The sequence below is a fragment of the Anolis sagrei genome, chromosome 3, assembly GCF_037176765.1.
Source record: "Anolis sagrei isolate rAnoSag1 chromosome 3, rAnoSag1.mat, whole genome shotgun sequence".
Lineage (NCBI taxonomy): Eukaryota > Metazoa > Chordata > Lepidosauria > Squamata > Dactyloidae > Anolis > Anolis sagrei.
The window spans coordinates 20,065,882-20,083,207 of record NC_090023.1 but is presented as its reverse complement, the minus strand read 5'-3'; the positions used below and the strand labels follow the sequence as shown (position 1 = coordinate 20,083,207).

The following is a 17,326-nucleotide window of genomic DNA, read 5'->3' as shown; positions in this document are numbered from 1 at the left end:
TCATTGCACTTTCTACTTTCACTTTAACTTTCAATATTCCTATGATGGGAGCCCCCGGTGGTACAGTGGATTAAAGTGCTGAGCTGCTGAACTTGTTGACTGAAAGGTCACAGGTTCGAATTCGGGGAGTGACATGAGCTCCCACTGTCAGCTCCAGCTTCTGCCAACCTAGCAGTTCGAAAACATGCAAATGTGAGTAGATCAATAGGTACCGCCTCAGCGGGAAGGTAACGGCGCTGCATGCAGTCATGCTGGCCACATGACCTTGGAGGTGTCTACGGACAACGCCGGCTCTTCTGCTTAGAAATGGAGATGAGCACCAACCCCCAGAGTTGGACACGAAAACCTTTACCTTTACCTATGATGGGACGAACATTTAGTTCCACAGCCAGCTGTCTCCTAAAGGTCAAGAGGGCGGGGGCCGACCTGATCTCACTCAGGAGGGCATTCCACAGCCGTGAGACCACCACCGAGAAGTCCCTGTCCCTCGTCCCCACCAGCCGCACCTGTGAGTGTGGTGGAGGCTCCTTCGTTATATATTTGTTTGTTTGTTTGTTTGTTTGTTTGTTTACAGTATTTATATACTGCCTTTCTCACCCTGGGGGGACTCAGAGCAGTTTTGGAACCTTTTAAATAGAGCTGGATGTCCATCTCTTGGGGGTGATTTGATTGTGCTTTTGCTGCATGGCAGGGGATTGGACTAGATAGCCCCTGTGGTCTCTTCAACTTCCAAGTTCACTGCTGAGCTTCAAAAGCAATATGTTTGTGTGCCTGTAATGTTCATGTTTCAAACTTCCCAACAGGTCCACGTGAATCTTCTTCTTATGGAGGCTCGCATGCAAGCTGAACTCCTCTATGCCCTTCGTGCCATCACACGTCACTTGACCTGAAGCACAGATACAAGAATGTGAATGAAGCTTCCAGACAAGATGCACAGTAAAAAGCTGCCTGCGGCGTAGCATCAGGTTCTTAGATTCTCGAAAAGCTGAAGCCGCATTTCTGGCGGCTGTTAACGTGCAATGATCTATATCTCTTCATTTTTATTTTTATTTTCTTGATACTTAACATTACTAATGATAGCAAAATAACATTCTGAGGAACACTACTTCTTAAGTTGTTTCCCTATGATATATTGGTCACAAACCCTAAGTTGGTTTGCGATATTTGGTTCTTTGCTCGTTTTTTTCCCACCCAAAAGAAAAACATTGTGGTACAGTGTCTCTTTTGAGGTCCTTTTTCTCCCCCATTCCATTCTCTCTTTTGAATGGAATCCAGCAAAATATTTTTTCACTTTTCTTTCTCACCCTTCTTCTAGTTATTTCTAGGATATATAATGCAGTTTTCATAAATGCAGTAGATACTATGTTTTAAACTGAACGCCTCCACTGGCTTATTCTTAGATTGTTCCTAGAAATGTAGTAGTTCAGCCGTAGTTTGGAGGTCATGTTAAAGTTGATGCAATTATTGTCTGCCTTTGTTTTTAATGTGAAAGGAACTGCTGCGAAATCTGCGGCATGCTACTGAGACGCAGCATTCAAATACATGCTTTCTTGAATGAAGAGGTGTTTACCATATCCATTTCAAATGTACATATATCAGTTCAGGGACTGCATTCTCCTCTTTTGCGTACTGCAGTTGCGCTCTCTTCCTGCCTGTAAAGATGCTTGAAAGGGTAATTAAAACCCATTTAGCAAATCAGCGTAACTTGGAATGTGTAACCATTTGCCAGTTTGATTTAAGACACTTCTTTAAAAGTTTGAATCCAGCTCTACCCTTTTAACTGTTTTTTAGATCTGGCAGTTATGCAGAATAACATGCAGGCTGCCTGATCAAATGAAAATTCATCTACATGAGTACCTTCTTTTAAAAAATGATAAAGATCTGTCTTCCACTGAGTCAGGTCACAGGCTCGTTTTATTTTGGAATTTCATTTGGACGCGGGTGAAGAAAGCAGACTGACAGCAGAAGTTGTCTTCAAGATAATTTACTTTGGCCACGTGCAGGTGACAATATTAGCTAATGCAAAGACACAAATCCAGTAGTACATAAATTACAGAGGTAAATGTTTTTTTGCAACTTATATAATACAACATTGAATGTATATACAACTTATGTAATGTGCTCGCTATGGAAACAAATGAATACAGACCACTGGTTAGGAGAACCTGATGTTCACTTCATCATTGTATTCTCATACTTTTCCAACTGAGGAAGACTTAATGTTTTGGAGTACTTGATGTCAATTTCATTATACTCTTCATATTTTTCCACCTGAGGAAGACTTAAGACAGTCGAAACCTGTCTGGAAATCCTCTACGTGGATATCCTTCTACAAGGAAGTGGATATTATTATTTCAGAATTATCCTTTCACAGACAGTTTGGCTTATAAACCTCTACTCACAAGACAGTAAGGGATCTAATGCCCTTAGGAGAAGTCTGCTTTAAAGCAAGAAATATTCTACTTTTGTGACTGGTGTAAAAATCACTGTGTATATAACAGTCTTATGTTCTCTGTATGTCACTCAATGCTGTTTTATATAAGTTGTATATATATTCAATGTTGTATTATATAAGTTGCAAAAAACAGTTACCCATGTGATTTATGTACTACTGCTTGTAGTGGATTTGTGTCTTTACGATTTTGGGAATCCATTGTCTTTTCAGAATGTTAGCTAATGCCCAGAAAACGCACTGCCACCCTTTGTCTGTAGTGGTTTTCCAATTTATCCCAGACGAGCCCCCAAATAACCCCTAGTCGCTTTCACACTCACCTGGTCCGATTCCCGGCCAATGCTCCAGAACTTTAACCCAGCACTCTCTGTCCTGGATCTCCTGAGGTCTTAAATATAGGTTTTTCTCAGCCTAAAATGCTTTGATTGGAGATAGCAGAGACAAAACCCAGTGGTCTGTCCCTTTCCTGAAAGGTTTTCGCATAGACTGTTGCTTTCTACTGGGTCAGACCTGTCGTTCATCAAACAAAGTGTCATCTTGTCCACGTTTGCAAGCGGTTCTCCACTTAGGTGAGAACCTTGACTTTAAAATGCCAGACAATGTATGTAGGACCTTTATTCCAGACCTATGGCCACCTGCTATCTTTTCCCCCCTCTCCTTTTAAAATTCAAGGTTATTTATCTTAATATGTAGCTTAAGCTTTGAGACATTTGATTCCCATATTATTTCCCCGAATCATGGTGTCAGAACACTTTTTAAAAAGAAGCTATGAATCATGTTCATCTGTGCTGACATGAGTGAACAAAGAAAGTGCAATATTGAGCAGAAAGGCAAGCTTTTTCCTATTAAAGCCGCTGCTGAAACGTCCTGTTCAAAAAAAAATGGAGGAAAACTTTTTTTCTTCCCAAGCTTTGTTTGTGTCTATGGCTTGCTTGCCTTGAACAATCTGAAGATGCCAAAGTGTCGCTTTAATGAAACAGAGCATGTTTCCCCAAGCTCTTCTGAACATCATGGAAATGGAGAAGCTCCACTCAAGCTCCATAAAAGTGAGTGGTAGATGTGCATCAGTAGTGTTTGGATTGCACCCATTGACAACTGGCATTGTTGGGAAAGAAAAGCGAGCTGCCAAAAACGCCACCTTTTTGTGTTGCTTGGTTACACTGATTTCTTTTTCAGACCACAAAATGTCAGTGTTCTTATAGCTTTACTTTGTGTTGTCCTTAATGATTCAACAAAGTGCCTGAAGAGAAGCTTATAAACTTAGGACACAATAAGGACTATGACGTGGTCAATTCGCTCCACGAAAAGTCAGTCACAACTCCTACCCAAAGTCTCATTGAAATCAGACCTACTTAAGCATCAGTGATCTTATGTGCCACCCGTTTGTGTCCCATGACAGTCTTAAAATTCTATAAGAGGAGCTCTGCTTGTCCAAAATCCTTTGAGTTCGGGTTATGTGCAAATAAATTTGATTCCTGGCCTTTTATATTGATTCGTTTGTGACTGACTTCTGTTGGATTGGTTCAGATGTTGGGCTTCATTTTTATTTTTCCTTAACCTTGACTTCATCTTTCGTTTGTATGGATTGGAAAGGAGGAAATATACTTTTTTTTCATTCCAGTAAGCTATAGAAGGCAATCTAAAATAACATTGGGTTTTCTGGGAGTAATTTTAAATGTCTTTCTTTGAAAAATAGCCAAATAAACAAACATGGACTAGAATTTGGGGAGGGTTGTATTGTTGATGTTTTAAATTAATCCCTCTCTTGCTTTCTTCCTGTGTCAAATGATTGCTGAGTCATCATCAAATATCCTTCCGCAAATTGCTGAAATAGTTACTGTTGTGTATAGATTTTCCTTCTGGCCTTAGAATTGTAGACTGTTTTTATGTGAATGTTCATTGAGGATATATCTGCTCTACAGATACTGTTTCCATCATACACTGTGATGTATTGTCGGAAGGGTTTCATGGCCAGAACCACTGGGTTGTTGAGAGTTTTCTGAGCTGTATGGCCATGTTCCAGAAGCATTCTCTCCCGACGTTTTGCCTTCATCTATGTAACCTCACAACCTCTGAGGATGCCTGGTCTAGATGCAGGCAAAACATCAGGAGACAATGCTTCTGGAACATAGCCACACAACCTGGAAAACTCGCAACAACCCATACACTGTGATGTTTCTGAAAGATATCTGGAAATGGTGGTATGGAGAGGGCTGGGTTCTCTGTTTTAGGAAGATACACCTAGTAGACACATCAGATGACATCTCATCTATCTCCCCAGGAAACTAGTTGAATTCTATAGTACAAATATTATCTGAGAAACAGATTGCATTGCTGAATAAAGCTATTCTGTGGCCAGTGCATTGCTGTTGCAGAGTATGAACTATTATGTGGAGGAGATAAGCTTCAACTGAATGTGTAATCCAGCCACAGATAAAACCTTTCAATAGTAGCATTTGACTGGAGAGCGAGCCCATTCAGCCCCCTCTGTGTGAAGTGTGGAAAGATCTTAATTTGGAAAGACAGATGGTACAGATCCTCTCCAAGACTGACTCAGTTGCCAAAGCTGGGCATGCCTTCATTTGGCCACATAGGATAACCATGTCGAAAGCCACATTGATTTTGTTGGGTTGGTTCAGTGGTTCTCAACTTATAGGTCCCCAGATGTTTTGGCCTTCAACTCCCAGAAATCCTAACAGCTGGAAAACCCGCTGGGATTTCTGGGAGTTGTAGCCAAAACACCTGGGGACCCACAAGTTGAGAACGACTGGTTTAGTGGAACATGCTTATGAGATCCATTTGTCCTGATTGGATGGTGGCTCTCATTTGAACTTGAGCTAGAAACGCAATGGGGTATGAGTAGGGTGGGAAGATAATGAGTCCTGTACAGCATCTAATGTCTGCAAAGCAGCAGGGAAAAAGATGGATCGTTAGCGATGAAAGCTGAATGGTGTACATAGCTGTAAGAGCTTTAATCTTTCCCCCTTTCACAGGGTCACGTGTATGTGTGTACATCTTTTGAGTAGAGAATCTGGTGTTCTGATTGTAGAAACATTAGTGCCTTTTCTTGTAGACATTTCCTTTTATTTACTCAGTAGTCATCCAAGTTGAGAAGAGATTACACTTGAAATCTAAATGTTTGTGTGGACTTTTCCCCACTTTGTGAAATATATAAAGTGGATCCATCAAGAGAAACATAAACTTGGTTCCACGTGATATCAGAGTCGCATGTGGCATTCAAGGTTGGGACCTGCTCTCTTTGAGCATTAGTTTGTGGTTTTCCTTAGAGATAGAATGGCAAACGTGAATGTTATGAAATGTTGCCGAGGTGGTGGATTCAAAGTATGGTTTCTGTGGTCATAATCTGGTACTTAGCTTTATATACTCAGATGTGATGGGGTTGTGTGCATGTTTCTCTGTGTGTTTACACAGTCGTATTCAGAGTAGGTAGCAGAGTAAGATTGTACTTTTTGCTTAGTATACCCATAAAGCTCACAAATGTGCCAAATTTTAAATGTACAAGAACATATTTTTTCAGAAAACAATAGCACATGTGAATGAATAATTTGAGTTCATGTATTAATATCTGTCAAAATGTATAGCAGTCTTTCGCAGTGTAGGCTTTTTTATATACATTTCCTTCTTACTTTGTGGATTTAAGTTAGTTGTCAACAACTGGACACCCCTGGACCAAATGTGTCCCAGTGGTCAACTAAGGGCCAAAAGCATGTAAATTGTGAATCAATGACAACAAGACTTGATAACAAGTTAGCAACTGTAAGGCCTTTGTGAAGCTATGTGATAGGATGCATCACATGTTGAGAAACCTGGCATCTGTATAATATATTCAAAAGTCCAAATATCACCTGCTAAATTGTTTTGGTGAAACCTAAGTTTGTGTGATTCAAGAATCTTTGTGGATAATATATCTTCCTATTTTTTTTAATAAGCAGCATCAATTCTGCAGCTTTACAGAATTATTGCAATTGCTGCTTAAGCAGGACATTTCATGTATCTCTGCTGATCTGTGCCCTGAGTCTTAAAAGCCTAAATTACCATATAGTACATTTATTTTCAATCCACACAAAAAAAAGAACGAAGCGACTGGGTGTCCATATGGATTTCATATACATTCTATGGATTTGTTGTCTCAGAAAAGACAAAGAATTATTGCAATTGTTGCTTAAGCAGGACATTTCACGTATCTCAGTTGCTCTGTGCCCTTAGTCTTAAAAGACTAAATTACCACCTCGTTCAGTGTTACTAATTTTTCTCCTTGGTTATTTTGGTTTCTTTAGTGGTGGTAGTGATTGAGGATGAGCATTTATGGGCAAAGAAATGGCGTGTGTTTGTGTGAGAAGACCATCGTTCTAGTTGAAATGAATGTGTCTTGAAACTGATCATCCTTAGGAATATAGCAATTGATCGTACCTTGCTTTATATAATCCCATTAATACATGAACAGCACTGTGAGGGGTAAAAAGAAACTGCTACCTGAGCATATGCAGAGTGGCCAACTAAATTGACTGTGAGCTTGAAGAGCCACTTGAAGCATGCTATGGTCATCAAATGTGCTCCCCACAGTATTGCTATAGCTTCTCTTCTCTTGGCTTTTTTGAATGTGTTTTTCCTTCCAATGTAGTGTGTTTCTAGAAGCTGTGATAGGCCTTCATGGTCCTTGATTTTGTTACTGTAAGATTTGTGAAGACATTGGCCTATGACCGAAAAATGAGATAGCTGGTTCAGCCCTTCACAGTCACCCACTTTTAGCTATTTGTACTGTAGGTAGAATAAGCTTATTGATGATGCCGTTTAGGATCCACACAGCTTTATTATGTCTGTGTGTGTGTAGGTATGTATGTATGTAAGCGTGCGTATTTTTGTACTGTGTATACTGAGAAGGTGGGGGGAGAATGGTGATATGTTTATAACCTCAGCTTTTTAGGGTTGTGCTTTTCCTTTTAGCAAGTAACTGACTCAATAAAACAAAAACATAGCCATGTAGAACTGTATAGGCCAGTGTTCCCCAACCTGTGGGTCTCCAGGTGTTTTGGCCTTCAACTCCCAGGAATCCCAACAGCTGGTTAACTGGTTGGGATTTCTGGGAGTTATAGGCCAAGACACCTGTGGACCCACAGGTTGATAACCACTGGTAGGCTAAGCAGACCTTGCTGAAGATGAGAAATCCTGTTTTCGGTTTAGGTTGTGTGACTTTGCGTCCCCTAAACTCTGGCAGGGAGGGAGCTTTAGACTTGAAATAGATGTGAACTGGGGTGTCAACCTCCTACCAAGTTCCAGGAGAAACCTCAGTGGAGAAATGAAACTAGTTACGCTGGCAAACTGATCTAAGGCTGAGCTTAGATCGGGCATAAACGGCAGTTCCCATTTTGCTTTGCCGCCAGTGAACCTATGACTAGCAATAAAGTGTAGTAATCACGGTAAGGGGAAGGATCAGCAGAGCCTGTGTGGATTGTTTTTATTAGTTTCCATGGACATCAGCTTCAAACAAGTTTAAAACTAAAGTGCTTCTTTTACTTCCTACAAATCCAAAACCCTAATTTCTGGTTGTCCACGTGAGCTAAGTTAAGCTCAGTGGTCCCTTGCTGTTTTGCTGTCTTCTCTTGGCAACAGTGTCTGTGAAGGAAGGCCGGGGGAGTTGTGAATTTTTATCCTATCAGTATTGACTCTAGGATCATTTCCCTTATTAAGGCAAGTACACTGAATCCGTTCTGGAGAAACACCGCTTTTGTGGGATGCACTCTCTTTCCTACACCGCGAAACCCATTCACCACATCAGTAACACTTGTGTGAATCCTAGGCACCATCATCCCCCCTTTTAAAAGACCTACTGTTGTTGCACAGGTTGAAGAACGCTTGAGGGCCAAAGCAAGATTTTAGCTAGCAATTTTCCAACATAGACGGGTATTGGACAACCCAGTCCAACTGGATCTGTTTGTGCCTCTCTCTCTTTCTCACTCTCTTTGGTTAAGCCTTTATTTGCCCAACCCAACTTGAATTGTATCTGAACAGATGCAGAAGGAACTTTTTAGCGAGCTGAGACAAAAAAAATATGTATTTTTCAATAGAGGAATTTGTGTGTGTGTGTGTATTAACCTGTTAACAGCAATCCATAAAGATCTGCACTTTTTATGAGGTTTTGAAAATTTCTATTTATAGGTACGGAACAATGGGGTTTGTTAAAACTGTATAGCATTTATACTTGCTGAAATTTCTTGCATTGTTATCAGTAGAAATTTTATTGGTTCAATAAAACTGGCCAAAAACCCCACTCTGGTGTTTGTCCATTCTTTCTTTTTCAGTTCTGCAGGGTTCCTCTGAGAAGGTTGGTAATTAATTTTTATCAAAAGAGTTTAAGAACAATCTTAATTGAATCATAGCACTCAATACAGGGGCTATCAAATCAAACTGAAGACTAGAGGATTCAAGACAGAAATATTAATTCCCAAAATGCATAAGTAACTATGGACATTGCTTCCATGAAATGGGGTGTTACCCACCAATTTGGGCCGGGCTTTAGCAAAACTGGCAAATCACCAACAGCAACAAGATCTAACAACTGAAAGGTTGCCAGTTCAAAGCCCCGGGTCAGCATGAGCACCCGACTGTCAGCCCAGCTCAATGTTTACCTAAGCAGTTCGAAAACAACTTAGAGCTGTAAGTACCAGTGATCATATGTTGTTAATTGGTTATATATGTTTTTATAACCACTCTGAGTTGCCTAACCGCTCTGAGTCACCCGAGGGCTGAGAAGAGCAGTATACAAATTAAATAAATAAATAAATAAATAATATTGAGTAGAAGGGTGGTTTTAACTGTATTTTTATAAATGTATGGCAGCAATTTGCTAATTCTGTGAGCCGTAAGGCTGAGAAAGGTGGGTTACAAATGCCATAAATAAATAAATAAGTAGATAAATTGTTGTTGTTCATTCGTTCAGTCATCTCCGACTCTTCGTGACCTCATGGACCAGCCCACGCCAGAGCTCCCTGTCGGCCGTTACCACCCCCAGCTCCCTCAAGGTTAGTCCAGTCACTTCAAGGATGCCATCCATCCATCTTGCCCTTGGTCGGCCCCTCTTCCTTTTGCCTTCCACTTTCCCCAGCATAGTTGTCTTCTCTAGGCTTTCCTGTCTCCTCATGATGTGACCAAAGTACTTCAACTTTGTCTCTAGTATTTTTCCCTCCAGTGAGCAGTCGGGCTTTATTTCCTGGAGGATGGACTGGTTGGATCTTCTCGCAGTCCAAGGCACTCTCAGAACTTTCCTCCAACACCACAGCTCAAAAGCATTGATCTTCCTTCGCTCAGCCTTCCCTAAGGTCCAGCTCTCACATCCGTAGGTTACTACAGGGAATACCATGGCTTTGACTAGGCGGATCTTTGTTGCCAGTCTGATGTCTCTACTCTTTACTATTTTATCGAGATTGGACATTGCTCTCCTCCCAAGAAGTAAGCGTCTTCTGATTTCCTGGCCACAGTCTGCGTCTGCAGTAATCTTTGCACCTAGAAATACAAAGTCTGTCACGGCCTCCACGGTTTCTCCCTCTATTTTCCAGTTGTCAATCATTCTTGTTGCCATAATCTTGGTTTTTTTGACGTTTAGCTGCAACCCGGCTTTTGCGCTTTCTTCTTTCACCTTGATTAGAAGGCTCCTCAGCTCCTCCTCGCTTTCGGCCATCAGAGTGGTGTCATCTGCATATCTGAGGTTGTTAATGTTTCTTCCAGCAATTTTCACCCCAGCTTTGCATTCATCCAGCCCCGCACATCGCATGATGTGTTCTGCATACAAGTTAAAAAGGTTGGGTGAGAGGATGCAGCCTTGCCGTACGCCTTTCCCAATCTTGAACCAGTCTGTTGTTCCGTGGTCAGTTCTGACTGTTGCTACTTGGTCCTTGTACAGATTCCTCAGGAGAGAGACAAGGTGGCTTGGGATGCCCATCCCACTAAGAACTTGCCACAATTTATTATGATCCACACAGTCAAAGGCTTTAGAATAGTCAATGAAGCAGAAGTAGATGTTTTTCTGAAACTCCCTGCTTTTCTCCATTGTCCAGCGGATATTGGCAATCTGGTCTCTCGTTCCTCTGCCTTTTCTAAACCCAGCTTGAACATCTGGCAACTCTCGCTCCATGTATTGCTGGAGTCTTCCTTGCAGGATCTTGAGCATTACCTTACTGGCATGAGAAATAAGGGCCACTGTACGGAAGTTTGAGCAGTCTTTCGCATTTCCCTTTTTTGGTATGGGGATATAAGTTGATTTTTTCCAGTCTGATGGCCATTCTTGTGTTTTCCATATTTGCTGACATATGGCATGCATCACCTTGACAGCATCATCTTTTAAGATTTTAAACAGTTCAGCTGGGATCCCGTCGTCTCCTGCTGCCTTGTTGTTAGCAATGCTTCTTAAGGCCCATTCAACCTCACTCCTCAGGATGTCTGGTTCTAATTCATTCACCACACCGTCAAAACTATCCTCAATATTATTATCCTTCCTATACAGATCTTCTGTATAGTCTCGCCACCTTCTCTTGATCTCTTCAGCTTCTGTTAGGTCCCTGCCATCTTTGTTTCTTATCATACCAATTTTTGCCTGAAATTTACCTCCAATGTTTCTAATTTTCTGGAAGAGGTCTCTTGTCCTTCCTATTCTGTTGTCTTCTTCCACTTCCATGCATTGCTTATTTAAAAATAGTTCCTTATCTCTTCTGGCTAACCTCTGGAATTGCGCATTTAACTGGGCATATCTCCCCTTATCCCTGTTTCCTTTTGCTTTCCTCCTTTCTTGGGCTACTTCCAGTGTCTCAGCAGACAACCATTTTGCCTTCTTGGTTTTCTTTTTCTTTGGGACGTACTTTGTTGCTGCCTCCTGAACAATGTCTCGGACTTCTGTCCATAGTTCTTCTGGGACTCTGTTTACTAAATCTAGTCCTTCAAATCTGTTCTTCACTTCCACTGTATATTCGCTAGGAATGTTAGTGAGATCATATCTAACTGGTCTGTGTATTTTCCCTGATCTCTTTAGTTTTATTCTAAATTGGGCAATAAGAAGTTCGTGATCTGAGCTACAGTCAGCCCCAGGTCTTGTTTTCACCGACTGGATGGATGTCCGCCACCTTTGGCTGCAAAGGATGTAGTCAATCTGATTTCGGTGTTGACCGTCTGGAGAGGTCCATGTGTAAAGCCGTCTTTTAGGTTGTTGGAAGAGAGTATTCGTTATACACAGCGAGTTTTCCTGGCAAAATTCTATCAGCCTGCGTCCCGCTTCATTTTGTTCTCCCAGACCATGCTTGCCTGTGATCCCAGTTGTCATTTGACTTCCCACCTTGGCATTCCAGTCTCCTGTAATGAAAATAATGTCTCTTTTTGGTGTATTATCCAGTAGTTCCTGCAGATCCTCATAGAACTGATCTACTTCTGCTTCTTCAGCAGCCGTGGTTGGGGCGTATATTTGGATCACTGTGATGTTGAAAGGCTTTCCTTGCACTCGAATTGAGATCATTCTGTCATTTTTTGGGTTGTATCCAAGCACCGCTTTAGCGAATTTCTTATTAATTATGAAGGCTACTCCATTTTTTGTTGCTGCCTCCTGAACAATGTCTCGGACTTCTGTCCATAGTTCTTCTGGGACTCTGTTTACTAAATCTAGTCCTTCAAATCTGTTCTTCACTTCCACTGTATATTCGTTAGGAATGTTAGTGAGATCATATCTAACTGGTCTGTGTATTTTCCCTGATCTCTTTAGTTTTATTCTAAATTGGGCAATAAGAAGTTCGTGATCTGAGCTACAGTCAGCCCCAGGTCTTGTTTTCACCGACTGGATGGATGTCCGCCACCTTTGGCTGCAAAGGATGTAGTCAATCTGATTTCGGTGTTGACCGTCTGGAGAGGTCCATGTGTAAAGCCGTCTTTTAGGTTGTTGGAAGAGAGTATTCGTTATACACAGCGAGTTTTCCTGGCAAAATTCTATCAGCCTGCGTCCCGCTTCATTTTGTTCTCCCAGACCATGCTTGCCTGTGATCCCAGTTGTCATTTGACTTCCCACCTTGGCATTCCAGTCTCCTGTAATGAAAATAATGTCTCTTTTTGGTGTATTATCCAGTAGTTCCTGCAGATCCTCATAGAACTGATCTACTTCTGCTTCTTCAGCAGCCGTGGTTGGGGCGTATATTTGGATCACTGTGATGTTGAAAGGCTTTCCTTGCACTCGAATTGAGATCATTCTGTCATTTTTTGGGTTGTATCCAAGCACCGCTTTAGCGAATTTCTTATTAATTATGAAGGCTACTCCATTTCTTCGATGTTCCTCTTGTCCGCAGTAGTAGATCTGGTGGTCATCTGATGTGAAGTGGCCCATTCCAGTCCATTTCAGTTCGCTGACCCCCAGAATGTCTATCTTTAGTCTTGACATCTCACCAATAACAACATCCAATTTGCCCTGGCTCATAGATCTTACATTCCAGGTTCCTATGGTGTGTTGATCTTTAGAGCATCGGATTCGTCGTTCGCCTCCAGTACCGTCGGCCGCTAGCCTTCCTTTCGGCTTTGAGCTAGCTGCGTCATCACATCTGGGGCTAGTTGAACTTATCCTCTGCTCCTCCCCAGTAGCATTTTGGCCATCTTCCGACCTGGGAGTCCCATCTTCCAATGGCATACCGACATATCTCTGGTTGTACTGGTCCATTTAGTTTTCTTGGCAAGGATACTGGAGTGGTTTGCCATTGCCTTCCCCAGGGATCACGCTTGGTCTGACCTCTCTGCCACAACCGTCCCGTCTTGGGTGGCCCTTCACGGTTTCGCTCATGACATCATTGAGGTGCTCAAGCTCCAGCGCCCCGACAAGGCGGCGATCCTTTGCTGGAGAAGTAGATAAATTAGGTACAGCTAAAAAGCAGGGGAGGTATTTTATAACACCATAAAAGAAAATGATCAGAAAATGCCCCGCGACCAAAAGGAAGGAGAAAGTCCTGATGGCTCTTTGTCATAGATGATGGAGTGACAGCACCTCCCTGTGGCTGGATTCGAGCACAACCTCCAAGGCACCAAAAAGCTGGATGTGAACACAACATATCTCCTTTCTGTCTGTTTCTGTCCTGTCTGTCCAAATTGCATTGAATGTTTGTCATGTATGTGTACTGTGATCCGCCCTAAGTCCCTTTTTTAAACCTGAGAGCAATGAATGGCATCACATTACAGAATTGGCCAAACATACAGATCATTACCACAATTCGACTTCTCCACCATTTCCTGAAACGTTTGAAAAGAATTCTGGCCCCAACGCTTAAAATACACAAAGAATGCTCTAGCCTACTCTTGAACCCAACCCAGTGTGATGAACACAGTGGCTTCCCACATTTTAAGTGTAGGACTCAATTGAATTTAGTAAATGTGATGAAGTGGTAAGAACTGTTGGAGAGTGGCATAGGCTGTCTCAGAGTGTGATGGAGTCTCCTTCTCTGGAGGCCTTTCTGCAGAGCCTGTCTTTGGGAGTGCCTTCATGCATGATAGGGAATTGGACTGGATGAGCTGTGGAGGTCTCTTCCAGCTCTAGGATTCTATATCAGGAGTAGGCAATATGGGGTCTAATGGATACTCTTTTTCTTTCCCATCCACCATATCATCCTGGCCAAGGCTAACCCTTCGGGGATTCAGATGTTTCCTGTCTTTCCTTCACTTTCTGCCTCCGAAAGAGAAGAGGAAGGGGAGGAAAGGGCAGGGAGGGAGCTTAGGGAGAACCACCCCTCTCTGCCCCGCCATGCAGCCCCCAAGTTGGAAAGTTTGGCTGCTATAACCAGGGGAATGTTAAAATATTTCAACTATTGGTGGACCATGTCCATTATTCCTCCAAACAGAGGTGGTGGGATGTTTAAAAAAGAGCTAAAGTTGAGTTATCTATGCTTTCCCTAATTTGAACACAAGGGGGTGCTAGCTTGTTATGAAAACTGGAAGTAAATAATCCTAAATCTCCTGAAGGTTCTAGATTGGGCCACATCAGCCTTGTGGTTGCCTTCAAAGGGCCATTGAATCCATGGACGGAAAATCCATGGGTACAGAGGACCAATTATAATTTATTTACATAGTAGTCAGTACTCTCTAGTTTTTATCTCATTTTGGTCCCCAGATGTTACTGAATGACAACTCCAGTCTCTTTTGATTATCTGCAGTGCGAACTGGGGATAATGGGAATTGCACCCAGCCGGACTTGTGGCTCTGAAGTTGGAGAAAGGTTAAAGTATATTTTAAAATCAGACATCACATTCACAAGCCTTGTATTTACATTCAAATCCCACTATCTTGACAAGAGAATAACTCGCAGCCTTCCAGATGTTACTGTATCACAACTCCCATGCTTCCTTGATTGGTACTGAATTTATCTCCAGTATAATTCTGTTCTTTACTAAATGGAATTCCCTCTTTCTAAAATACAGCTACAGCTCTAGTCATGTTGTCTAGTGATGAAGAATACAGGAGTTTTAGTCCAGCATCTGGAAGGCCACATAAAATGACATCATGGACCAGATTCAAACAATGGGCCTTCAGATTGACATATGTGACTTAGATCGGCTGAAATGTGCCTATGCCTGACCTAGATCCCGTCAGACCTTGGAATGAAGCAGGGTCAGCTCTTGATAGTATTTGGATGGAAGGCCGCCAGCAAATACCAAGTGCTGGTTACATTTCAGAGGAAGAGATTGGCAAAATCGCCTCTTGAGCATTCTTTGCCTTAGAAAATACTGTGAAATTCACAGGGATCACCACATGTTGACACCACTTGAAAACACATACATGTTTGGTTATATTGCCTCAAGAGTTTTGATTTACAACAGGAATGGGCACGTTTGGTGGGTCCAGAAGCCAATATTTAGCTTTTTATACTCCCTAGGGTTTGCAAGGACTGCAAAAAATTCATCCAGAGGAGCAAATCAAACAAATCATAGAATCATAGAGTTGGAAGAGACCTCATGGGCCATCCAATCCAACCCCCTGCCAAAAAGCAGGAAAATCACATTCAAAGCACCCCTGACAGATGGCCATCTAGCCTCTGTTTAAAAGCCTCCAAAGGAGGAGCCTCCACCACACTCTGGGGCAGAGAGTTCCACTGCTGAACAGCTCTCACAGTCAGGAAGTTCTTCCTAATTTTCAGATGGAATCTCCTTTCTTGTAGTTTGAAGCCATTGTCCCATTGCGTCCTAGTCTCCAGGGCAGCAGGAAACAAGCTTGCTCCCTCCTCCCTATGACTTCCTCATGGCTGAAAGTCTAATTCTGGCTTTAAAACACACACACGCGTGTGTGTGTGTGTGTGTGATGGCCTCTGTGACCTACTTAAAGGAGGAATTGCTGCTTCAGGAGTGGCAATTGGGTCTCTCTGGGTTTTCTTTTGTTTTCCCATAAAAGAGCAATTGGAGGGGCAGAAATTATGAAAACATTTGGGGGCCGGTACTTTGCCTACTTGTGTTTTCTGTACGCAAAGGGATACTACTGAGACTGGGAGAAAGAAGTTTACTAGCATACGACTTAGGCTACAAAACATATGCTACACATTTATTTCTCTCAGTCCCAAAGTTGCTACAATGTCCCTTTGCTTGCTTGGGTTTTAACACCAAAGCTAAGATTCCTATGCTGTGCTCTTGTGATATAAATCTAAACTCACATAGTTACAGAGTGTTGTGTTGTAACACTCTTCTGCTGCACATTGACATTGACGGATGCACAATCAGTTGCACAATGCACTTGCATCTTGTTCCATTGTGCAATGAGGCAAGGCGCAGCAGCTGTTTCTTCAATGGCACCAAAGAAAGTGGCACAACTGAAGTCAGAGATAAATAGTTATGCACATCCTTTGGGTTCTCCCCAGTTAAAGTAGACTCACTGAATCAATTATCGATTACATAGGTAAAGGTAAAGGTTTCCCCTGACATTAAGTCTAATTGTGTCTGATTCTGGGAGGTGGTGCTCATCTCCATTTCTAAGCCAAAGAACCGGCATTGTCCGTAGTCCTCTCCAAGGTCATGTGACCAGCATGACTGCATGGAGCGCTGTTAACTTCCCGCAGAAGTGGTAACTATTGATCCACTCACACTTGCATGTTTTAGAACTTCTAGATTGGCAGAAGCTAGACCTAGCAGCGGGAGCTCATCCCGCTTCCTGGATTCGAAATGCCAACCTTTAGGTCAGCAAGTTCAGCAGCTCAGTGGTTTAAACCGCTGCACCACCAGGAGGCAGGTTAGGCCCAATTGAAAAGATTACACTTGTGGAAAGAATGTATACAACTGTGAACTAAATGCATCCATATGTCAATGATTGTTTTAAAAAGTAAAAGTGGGGGTGTAAAGGAACTTGCCCAGTGCATGACATCAATAACTTAAATGCAGAATCCACGTGTCAAGCAGGTATTTCTCAAGAACGCTATCTACATGGAAAGGGGATGATAGCAACTTCTGGAGAATCACAACCACATATAGCCTAGAAAATAAACAGTTAGCCTCAACAATCGGAATTATCAAATCGTAGAACTGGAAGAGACCACAAGGGCCAACTAGGCCACCTTCTGCTGTGGAAGAACCCACAATCAATGAAACGTTCCTATGAGAAGCCTCACTCATGATTTGAAAATGCTTTATTCGCTTATATAGTATATTTTTAAGCCACTCTTCATGTTATCAAATATTTCAGAGTTGCCACCCAAAATAAATAAATCAAGAAGAATAAATACAATTTTTTAAACAAAGATGTCATACAAGAGCAAGAAAAGCAGCAGCAAAGCAAAGAACCAAAACAAAGCTTGAAAAGCAGGACCAGAAACCTTTTTGCAGCATTAGGCAACTCCTTTTCACTTTTCCCATCAATTAACCATGCCCT

At 42.0% G+C, this 17,326-nt stretch overlaps 1 protein-coding gene across 2 annotated transcripts in view; it reads left to right on the top strand.

Moving 5' to 3' along the window:
* SESN3 (sestrin 3) overlaps positions 1-8,741 on the top strand; it is a 76,647-nt gene extending 67,906 nt beyond the window's left edge. For both annotated transcript variants that reach the window (XM_060771088.2, XM_060771089.2), the window contains exon 10: positions 804-8,741. In XM_060771088.2, the coding sequence (XP_060627071.1) occupies positions 804-890 (87 nt within the window). In that variant the 3' untranslated portion in view covers positions 891-8,741. The remainder of the gene's footprint in view (positions 1-803) is intronic.
* The last annotated feature ends 8,585 nt before the right edge of the window (positions 8,742-17,326 follow it).